At 39.2% G+C, this 10,772-nt stretch overlaps 2 protein-coding genes across 4 annotated transcripts in view; one reads left to right on the top strand and one right to left on the bottom strand.

Moving 5' to 3' along the window:
* Window positions 1-2,741, top strand: part of nbeal1 (neurobeachin-like 1) — a 44,213-nt gene extending 41,472 nt beyond the window's left edge. For both annotated transcript variants that reach the window (XM_087170833.1, XM_023395436.2), the window contains one exon: window positions 2-2,741. In XM_087170833.1, coding sequence (XP_087026959.1) covers window positions 2-106 — 105 coding nt within the window. In that variant the 3' untranslated portion in view covers window positions 107-2,741. The remainder of the gene's footprint in view (window position 1) is intronic.
* A 57-nt stretch (window positions 2,742-2,798) lies between these two features.
* Window positions 2,799-6,696, bottom strand: LOC111646054 (uncharacterized). 2 transcript variants are annotated; one of them, XM_023395447.2, is made up of 8 exons: window positions 6,422-6,696; window positions 6,251-6,288; window positions 5,165-5,305; window positions 4,982-5,050; window positions 4,266-4,837; window positions 3,971-4,108; window positions 3,159-3,270; window positions 2,799-2,982 (listed from the first exon to the last, which is right to left on the bottom strand). In XM_023395447.2, the coding sequence occupies exons 2-8, from the start codon at window positions 6,285-6,287 to the stop codon at window positions 2,909-2,911; spliced, it is 1,143 nt and encodes a 380-aa protein (XP_023251215.1). In that variant the 5' UTR covers window position 6,288; window positions 6,422-6,696; the 3' UTR covers window positions 2,799-2,908. The 2 variants fall into 2 exon arrangements, with proteins under 2 accessions (XP_023251215.1, XP_087026960.1); XM_087170834.1 differs by lacking the exons at window positions 6,251-6,288; window positions 6,422-6,696 and adding an exon at window positions 5,396-5,552.
* Window positions 6,697-10,772: the final 4,076 nt, after the last annotated feature.

The following is a 10,772-nucleotide window of genomic DNA, read 5'->3' on the forward strand; positions in this document are numbered from 1 at the left end:
GATGCGTTCGGGCCAGATCGCACGGAAGCTGTGGGGCTCCAGCAAGAGACGGACCCAGATCTCTTCAGAGGAGACGGTCTACAACACCCAGCACGACCACAACTGACCCACCCATGTCCCCTGAGCCCTAAACCCCACCCCCCACCCACCCCCCACGCACATCCTACATTCCTGTCACCCACTTCGCCTCCATACTTGTCAAACGCCACACACGTCGCCTCATTCGGTCCCTTCAGTTCCTCCTGCAGTTTAATGGGCTGGTGTGCAGCTGTGTTGCGGCGCTAGAGCATCAGATATCACAAAGTCTGCACGTTCATGCGTCATGATCGTGCTTTGTGCGCGTGTGTGTGTGTGTGTGTGTGTTTGTGTTCTCCTGCTTTGGATTGACCGTATGGCGCTGGCGCTGTGGTTCAAATCCAGAAGTAGCGCCAGCCAGCCTCAGCGCCACCACGCCGCTCTCTCTTCATCCTGTAAACAACATTCACACCATCCTCCACCATACTGTTTCTCCAGCAGAGGCACTGTGTGTTCTCCGACCTGCTCAGCTGAAATGCGTCAGGATCGGTCAGCTAACTGCTCTCTTGTATGTCTGTGTATATATATATGTGTGTGTGTATGTGTATGTGTTACCATGTTCTATCTCAAAATATAGTTTCAAGTGGCCTTTTCACCCCCCCCCCCCCCCCCCCCCCAGTTTGCCTTCGACGCAGACAGGCGGGCCTGTGCTCTGTAGGCCGAGACTTTTCATGGTTGCCTCAAAGCTGCCACACAGCAGCCTTATGCAGTAAGACGGCTCCATCACTCATAAGACCAAACTCTCTGCCTTTTCCATTGGATTTTATACATGTATGTGTGTTTGTGTGGTGTGATTTTTTTTTTTTTTTTTGTTTTTGTATTTTGGTTTTTTTTTTTTTTTTTTTTTTTTTTTTTTTGACAAATTTCTGCATGTGCCCAGAAAACTTGGCATCTCTTCGTATGCATGGTATTTTTTTGTCCATTTTGAGATTAGGTAGCGATTGAGAAGGAAGGAGTCTTTTTATTTTTATTTTTTAAGTTAGGATAATAGCTGACTTGTTCTGTTTGAAACGTAAAAAAAAAAAAAAAAAAGCGGAAGATAGCATCTGTCTTTAATGTTAGGATATCGCTTAAGATATAGTTTTGTATGAAAAAAAAAAAGAAAAAATCACTACACTACAGGTGAAACACTACATCAAGACAACAAGCTTCCACGTGACGGTTTATCACAGCAGCACAGAGAAAACAACTTCAACTCCTTATCTCAATGCTTCATTGAATGTTTTTTTAAGTTACTTGAATCTGTGTTTTGTTTATTTATAAGTAAAAGTAGCAGTTTTCTGTCTCCTGAACGCAGACACACGCTCAAGTCTTCTGACTGTTCAGACACCTGTGAAAGAAGGAGAAAGAAGAAATCCTCAAGGGCTTTACGAGATGTCAGTGTTAGCAGCAATACAGCTCCTTCATCGGGTGCCTGTCGACGCTTTCTTCCCGCATAGGTTGCTCAACCAGCCCTCTGCTGTACCTCCAGTCTTCCTGTAGCTTAACTGGGAGAGTAAATGTACCCCGACCCCCTTCCCACCCCCCTTTCCCCCACAGCTGCCTTTAGCTCTCACCCTTACCTCTAACTATCATCCTTTCTTATTTTCGCATCTCATTCTCCTCCCTGCTCATTGTGACGCGACTGATTTCAGAGGAGTTTTTCCTTTTTTCGAGGGGCATCAAGAAGGTTTGCACGCCTTGTTTATGTCGCTTTGGAGACGTGTTGTTCGTGTGTGTGTGTGTTTGTGTGTGAATGTGATTTCTTTTTTCTGAATCACAACAAAAGCCACAGTATGAAGCTTCTGTGGATGAGACTGTGTGATTCATCATTTTTGCACCCTACTCGTGTGTGTGTGTGTGTGTGTGTGTGTGTGTGTGTGTGTGAGGACATGCTGATGATGCATGTGTTCATTTATTTTTTTATAGCCAAATTCTTGATTTCATCATACATGTTGATGTGGTGTCTCTGATTGTGTGAACCATGGCAGCCCCTGATTGTTGTGGCTCACTGATGGGTTTGGCATTGGACACAGGGTTGCCCTAATGGTTCTCTCTCTCTCTCTCTCTCTCTCTTTTGTGATTTTGTATTAAGTTTTTATTTAAATGTCACAGCAAGGTAGTGCAAAGACCAATCTGTGTCCTTCTTTAAGACATTTCTGTGAAAGGTGTTTTTCAATGTAATTTTTTTATTTTTTTTTCTGTCTTCATCCACATTTGTCATGACGACAAAAGACCACTGTTTATTGAGTTGTTCCACGACTGCAACAAACGGAGTGCCTTTATCCCCAGTGTGGTGTTAACATAGAGCTAGGTTATCTGTCATTTCTGAAGCTTCTCGTCCCCGTAAATCCAACAACGAAAGCAGCATTCCATGAGTTAAACCTCCGCAGTGTGAACGGGAACCAAGAATATAGGACTTCAAGGCAAAATCAAAAAGTACTATTTTGTGTCTTAGCAACTCTTCTCTGTGACTGTCACCAAATGGATGTGTGTATATCTGTGATTATTTATGAATACAGTATATAATGTACAGCATGATTTTTATTTCAGCGTATTTGAAATGTACTTTTGCACTTTCCAGGTACTAAATTGTAACAAATTGTTTTAACTTGGCTCCCTAATCTGTACAAACTGCTTTGTATACACAGTGGAAAATGATCATTAAAGTCTTGTCTAAATTTAAATGTGATTGTGTGTGTCTGAATGAAGAGTGGCTGAGGTAAGAACTGAGGTAAACAAACGCATATCAAATGTTTTATTGAAGGAAGACATCCCAAAGTAATGAAAACAATGTTGACTGCGAGAACAAACCAAGATGGCCGCTCTCTCATGCTGTGTCTCTTTGTGGTCTTCAGGCAGTGATTGGGTACGAGCAGATGGACGCTCTCTCCAGTTCACAATCAGCTGCTGTCCACCAGCTCTCATCTGCAAGACAGGGTAGGGACACATTTATTAAAGACCTGACACTTTTTTTAAAGATCATTTAATAAGATTGGGACAGAGCCCAACATGTCCGGTTACTGGCATTTAAAGTATTTCTGCTGTTTGTGAATTCTGAGAATGTGTAACTGTGTAAAAGGGACAGAACAAAGAGGTCTTACCAATTTTGAACATCTCCAGACAGACAGGTTTGTCAGTGTGAATGTTGGGGTGTCCCGGCATCCAGTCGCTGTAAGTCCACTGTGATCCGTCTACCCATGATGCCTGCTGGTTCTGAGGTGGGCAACACACACACACACAGTGAATGTAGCAGCACCACACTGTAATAATACTCTTAACATGCTTAAATGTCCTGTGTGTAAAGTGAAATATTATCATCAAAATGTACTTAAAATGGAAAGATAATTAGAAGCACACAAATAATGTGGTGGAGTAGAATATTATATTTCCCTCTGTAATGTTGCAAAGTAAAATCTAAATGCAAATAATGCAAGTCTCAAGTACATAATATGGAAAATAAAAATAAAGTCTTGTCTAACTTTCCCATTTCACTTTTTTTTTTTTCTTTTGCTTTCTGGCCTCCTTTAGTGACAAGACAGAAACAGATGGAACATTTTTAGATAAAAGTTCAAGAGTCAATGTTTTACCAAGGTAAGAAAAACACTATCTGTCCTGTTGATAACGTATCTGATGACACTCTCCTTGGCCTCCATGGGGTGCCACTGTACAGCGCCAGACTGCTGACGTCACAGTCGGTAAGCAGCTGAGTAATAGTGGAGATAATGTCAATCTATTATTAATCCTGTCTATTAGAAGATAATATAATGAGTATTTACTACTATATAAACTGTTTAAGATGTTTTTGAGAGGGAGTCTGCGTACTGGTCCTGATGGGAGGTTTTCACTGCTGCTATTTTCAGAAAAACAAACTGTCCTCCTTCTCTCTCAGAATATCAGTGAGGGGGATTCTTGCCTCGATCATGCCTCCCAGCCAGGTCAGCACAGGGTTGTTCTCACCGCCCTTGGTCACCAGGGAAACCAGACGGGCATGTAGGTCGCCGCTGGTTACAGATGCGAGTTCAGCATTTGGGGCAACAGATCTGCATGAGAACTGGAAGCAAAGGACCCGGCAAAATGTGAACTTTAATTAATTAGAAGAACCACAGAAGTTTAGTCAACAAAAAATTATTGGTGTCATTAACAATCCACTGAAAGTTTAAGGCAGAATCGCCCTCCTTATCTCTTGCTGAAATGATAGATTGTCTAACCTGTGCGTCCTTGAAGGCCATCGGTGTGGGGTTGAACTCATAGCAGTTTCCATTTATGACTTCTCCCTGACATGCCACTGCCTGTGTTTGGATCCCAGAGGAGGGTTCAGTGCCCTGTCTGAAACTACCTGGGATAGACATGAAGGGTTCGGTTCCCTGCTTAAAGCCCTCTGGGATATTATGAACAGGTTCTGTTCCCTGTCTGAAACCAGCTGGGATAGACATCAAAGGTTCCTCTATTAGACTATCAGACATCATGGGTTCAGTTCCCTGTCTAAAACCATCTGGGATCGACATGAAGGGTTCGGTCCCCTGTCTGAAACCATCTGGGATCGACATCATGGGTTCAGTCCCCTGCCTGAAACCATCTTGGATCGACATCATGGGTTCGGTCCCCTGCCTGAAACCATCTGGGATCGACATCATGGGTTCGGTCCCCTGCCTGAAACCATCTGGGATCGACATCATGGGTTCGGTTCCCTGCCTGAAACCATCTGGGAGTTGAGGAGCAGAGGGTTCCTCCACTCGCACCCAACCACTACCGCTCCTCTGGACTGGAACATCATCAGAGACTGGAAGACATCAGGCCTTTAGATTAGACAGTGATGATGATAGTTTGTTGATCACATAAAAGACAAAAATATGTGGTTTAGAGAAGAATAAGTTATGTCTGTCTTCCTATAAACTGTGATAATTTTACTTAATGGTTTCCTCACTCTCTTCTTTCAGCCATTGTCTTCTCTCCATCTCTCCAAATCCATTCCCAAGAGTGGGCTGAATGAAAGCTGGAAGAGAAAATGTAAAAATGAAGTAATTGCATTGCACCTGTTAAGTTTCTTTCTTAGGTATGTGGCTAATTAAAACACTCAAGTCGGGTTTGACAATGTGTTGCAACTTACCCTCTCTCGTGTCCATCTCACTGATGTCTTCTTCCACCAGGCCAGAGGGCTCGGTACCTTGTCTGAAGCCGTCAGGGAGCTGGTAGGTTGAAGATGTCTCCTGCAAACCTCTAGGGGCTGCGATTGGGAGCGCCCGGAGGCCTGTGAAAGGTACGGTTTTATTTTAAAATTAGCTGTTGCCGATGAGGTTTTTAAAACACCATTCGCACTGATGATCTATGTTCGTGCCACCTTAACTGAATGTAACTCTTCCAGCTGTGGTTGCTCGTCCTGCTTGTTCAGTGTTAGAGATGCTCATGCATACCAGCTGAGAGATAACTGTTGAGCCTTTTATATCAATTATTAACTATTGTTCCAGAATAATACATAAGACCCAGCTTTTCTTTAACGGTGCAATAAATCAATGATGGTCAAAGTCTAATTTCTGTAGAGCCACAGGGGAGGTCAATTGCTCTGATTACATTATTGTTTACCACAGTTTTGCTGCGAAGGCAACAACCCACAAACCCAAAATTAATTATGACATGGAAATATGAAACAGTTAACTAGGACTGTCAAACACAATTAATATGTAATGAAATCAGTCAATGTTTGAATAGTTTTTCTCAAATTCTGGTTTAATTCCTGATGTTCTTTCTATGGAGCAGTGACATGTTTCTCCACAATAACCAGTGTTCTGTCGAAAGCCTCTAATTAGAGATGGAGAAAAAGTAAAAACATGAGTAATATGGAGGAGAAAATGAAGTTGAAATTGATTTATATTAGATTTAATTTAGGAGATGTTGATTTTGTGATGTTAAAACTGAGCTAAATGTAAAAATGAATATGAAAATCAAAAATATTTTTCATTTGGTTTTCAATAGATATTTTATTATCTCTGTGATCACAAGCTTTTATTCTGTAATTTCCACACAATGGTGATTCACATTATCTGCCAATTAAAGTGTTCGATAAGTCCAGTAACATAAAATAAATTCTTAAACAGATATTAATTGATTAAGACTTATTACGACTACTAGTTCTATTACTGTTACTAGTTCATGTGTCAAATGAACAGAACAGCAATGACAGATGAGGTGATCTTACCTGACACTGTCAGGAACAGCAGCACTAACTTGAACATCCTGCAAAAATGAACAGAGCAACTTTTCACATATGTTTTAAGACAGTTTTCTCCTCTGTCTGCACAAACACAACCTATCACATTAGCTGTTGGTTTCTCTCTCTCTGCTGCTGTGTGTCCTGTGTGCCACTTACCTGAGACGGCAGCGACGAGCACTGAGCAACTCGGAAAGAAAGGGCTACTTATTACTATCTCACTGTCTTGATTGTAAAACCCGACCCTGATAAGAACACTTTAAATTGGATTATTTATTAATCTGCATCTCCCACAGATGATCACTGATATTTGATGCACTTTGCCCTTTGGTGTCGCCTGATAAAGTTTTGAACACAATTCTGATATGACGGCAGTGCAACCAGTTGATCTGTGATGTAAACAGCAACACACTAAACTGCCAGTTTTCCTTGACATCCTTATTATACTGTACACATCCTGTTTTCCAGGTCTTGTAAATATATTGAAGGTGAATGGCACTTGGTTTAATCAAGGGTAACTCAATCAATATTTGTGAATGTGGACAGAGAGTAGAGATTACAACAGATATGAACTGTTGGTAAATGTGACAGCGAAGGTCACTCAATGTTGTTTTTTGGGGGGTGGGTTGGAGTGTGTTGATGTTGTTGATAGTGCACACGTACCATCACCACTATGTATCAGTACTGTAGACCTAAGGGTGTAGGTGGGAATTCAGGGCCCTTAATTCTCAGTCTTTAAAATGGTAAAAATCTACATGTTAAAGTCTTAAGATGCAGTAGGTCATGTGGATTCATCAAAATCAAAGTACATAATTTAGATAAAGTTTTGATTGAATAATGAGACATAGATTGTCATGTATTTGTGACTTTTTAGAGTGATTCAAAGTGTTCCTATCATGATTAAGTCATAGTGTGAAAGTTCATGGTTGTGTGTGGCATCTGATTTATTAGTGCCACGGGTGCTCAGCTCTGAGGCACTCCTCTACAGCTAGAATAGCTGAGAGGAGTGCCTCGGGGCATAGTATAGTAAGGCGTAAAAATGCCAAAAAAAGTCATATTCTAGTAGAGCATAAAAGTGGCAAAAAACGTCACAGTATAATAAGGCATAAAAATGGCAAAAAACGTCATAGTATAGTAGAGCATAAAAATGGCACAAAACGTCACAGTATACTAAGGCATAAAAATGCCAGAAAACGTCATAGTATAGTAGAGCATAAAAATGCCAGAAAACGTCATAGTATAGTAGAGCATAAAAATGGCAAAAAACGTCACAGTATAATAAGGCATAAAATGCCAAAAAACGTCATAGTATAGTAGAGCATAAAAATGGCACAAAACGTCACAGTATAATAAGGCGTAAAAATGCTAAAAAAAGTCACAGTATACTAAGGCATAAAAAGGACAAAAAACGTCATAGTATAGTAGAGCGTAAAAATGCCAGAAAACGTCATAGTATAGTAGAGCGTAAAAATGCCAGAAAACGTCATAGTATAGTAGAGCATAAAAAGGACAAAAAACGTCATATTATAGTCAGGCACAAAACGTCACAGTATAATAAGGCATAAAAATGCCAGAAAACGTCATAGTATAGTAGAGCATAAAAATGCCAGAAAACGTCATAGTATAGTTGAGCATAAAAATGGCACAAAACGTCACAGTATAGTAGAGCATAAAAATGTCAAAGAACGTCATAGTATAGTAGAGCATAAAAATGGCACAAAACGTCACAGTATACTAAGGCATAAAATGCCAGAAAACGTCATAGTATAGTAGAGCATAAAAATGTCAAAAAACGTCATAGTATAGTCAGGCACAAAACGTCACAGTATAATAAGGCGTAAAAATGCTAAAAAAACGTCATAGTATAGTAGAGCATAAAAATGGCAAAAAACGTCATAGTATAGTAGAGCATAAAAATGGCACAAAACGTCATAGTATACTAAGGCGTAAAAATGCCAAAAAACGTCATAGTATAGTCAGGCATAAAACGTCACAGTATACTAAGGCATAAAAATGCCAAAAAAACGTCATAGTATAGTAGAGCATAAAAATGCCAAAAAAAGTCATAGTATAGTAGAGCATAAAAATGCCAAAAAAAGTCATAGTATAGTAGAGCATAAAAATGCCAAAAAAAGTCAAAGTATAGTAGAGCATAAAAATGTCAAAAAACGTCAAAGTATACTAAGGCATAAAAATGCCAGAAAACGTCATAGTATAGTAGAGCATAAAAATGGCAGAAAACGTCATAGTATAGTAGAGCATAAAAATGGCAGAAAACGTCATAGTATAGTAGAGCATAAAAATGGCACAAAACGTCACAGTATAATAAGGCGTAAAAATGTCAAAAAACGTCATAGTATAGTAGAGCATAAAATGCCAAAAAACGTCATAGTATAGTCAGGCACAAAAAACGTCATAGTATAATAAGGCATAAAAATGGCACAAAACGTCATAGTATAATAAGGCGTAAAAATGCCAGAAAACGTCATAGTATAGTAGAGCATAAAAATGCCAAAAAACGTCATAGTATAATAAGGCATAAAAATGCCAAAAAACGTCATAGTATAGTAGAGCATAAAAATGTCAAAGAACGTCATAGTATAGTAGAGCATAAAAATGTCAAAGAACGTCATAGTATAGTCAGGCACAAAACGTCACAGTATAATAAGGCATAAAAATGGCACAAAACGTCACAGTATAGTAAGGCGTAAAAATGCCAAAAAACGTCATAGTATAGTAGAGCATAAAAATGGCATAAAACGTCACAGTATACTAAGGCGTAAAAATGCCAGAAAACGTCATAGTATAGTAGAGCATAAAATGCCAAAAAACGTCATAGTATAGTCAGGCACAAAACGTCACAGTATAATAAGGCGTAAAAATGCCAGAAAACGTCATAGTATAGTAGAGCGTAAAAATGCCAGAAAACGTCATAGTATAGTCAGGCACAAAACGTCACAGTATAATAAGGCGTAAAAATGCTAAAAAAACGTCATAGTATACTAAGGCGTAAAAATGCCAGAAAACGTCATAGTATAATAAGGCGTAAAAATGCTAAAAAAAATGTCATAGTATACTAAGGCGTAAAAAGGACAAAAAACGTCACAGTATAATAAGGCATAAAAGTGGCAAAAAACGTCATAGTATAGTAGAGCATAAAAATGCCAGAAAACGTCATAGTATAGTAAGGCAAACAAATGCCAAAAAAATACATATTATAGTAGAGCATAAAAATGGCACAAAACGTCACAGTATAGTAAGGCAAACAAATGCCAAAAAAATACATAGTATAGTAGAGCATAAAAATGGCAAAAAACGTCATGGGATTTATTAACCCTCAGGGGTCCCTCTGTCCTTTTTTAGACATTTTATTTACTTTTCTTTTTTGATTTGCTGATCATTTTGGCTGTTACAGCTCAAGGTATGGATTTCTGCAAGAAAGTTTATTTTTTTACATATTTTTAAAATCTAATGTCAGTTACTGTTACAGGTCTATTATACACTGGTAACACATTTTGTACCCTCTGGGGTTCCTCGCGTCCAAAAAAGGACACACAAAGAAAATGCTATAAAATTATCATATATCAATATTTTTTTCTGCTTTTTTTGCATAAATCTCTTAAACCACTTCAGTTCTGCTCAGACCTACCAAATGATTATTAGTTTTCAGGATTTTAACCCTTTAAATGCCAGTTTGAAGACATGTTGCCTCTTGTTTTATTAAAAAAAACACAACACAGAATATGATATATTTCCCACATAATACATGATGGAGGGATGTGACATTGTTTTATATCAGAGTCTTTTATATCAAGACATTTCTCAAAACGAGAATATGATCAGGGTGACTTTTGAACACTGGAAATAAATAATGTAATCATCCCGGCAGTAGCCCCCGTGGCACTCAAAATTTCCCTGGAATTTTCTAGTTTTTTCTATGATCCCCTTGGCAGAGGAGAGGAGTGTGGAGGTCCAAAATGTGGAAGGGTTTGACCTTTATTGGGCAACAATTTGGAGTTTCTCGATTTCAAACACAGTCACACGACGGGGCGGTTGCACTTGCTTAGGTGAATGTTACCATAGCCAAAATTGCTCTAACTCCGCCTCTGCCGGCTGAACCGGTATATCAAAACGAGCGTAAAAACTCACCCTGACTGGCAAACAAACTTACGCAAGCACGTGGAAGACACGGGGCCGTCGCTGTTAGCGGTATCAAGCTAACGATAGTTAACAAGCACACAGCAGGAAGCTTGGTAGAAGAGCCTTCAAAATAAAAGTAACGCACAAACAATTCATATGAAATTAAAACTAATGTGTATCGAACTACGATAGTGACACTTTCGGGATCTTTTATAAAACATATATCTAATATATTTAAACCTCTGGACCGCGTGGTGTCTGAAAAAGTAGCAGAACGTGTTTTGCTTAAGCTTTTATTTTTTTGAATTCCTGACAGGAAGTTGTTTTATTTTGCCCACCATAGTTTTCCTTGCCAGGATGTGCGTAAGGG

The sequence above is a fragment of the Seriola lalandi genome, unplaced genomic scaffold (assembly GCF_002814215.2).
Source record: "Seriola lalandi dorsalis isolate HSWRI2012SDOR001 ecotype SW California unplaced genomic scaffold, Sedor1 jcf7180002054962, whole genome shotgun sequence".
NCBI classification, from domain to species: domain Eukaryota; kingdom Metazoa; phylum Chordata; class Actinopteri; order Carangiformes; family Carangidae; genus Seriola; species Seriola lalandi.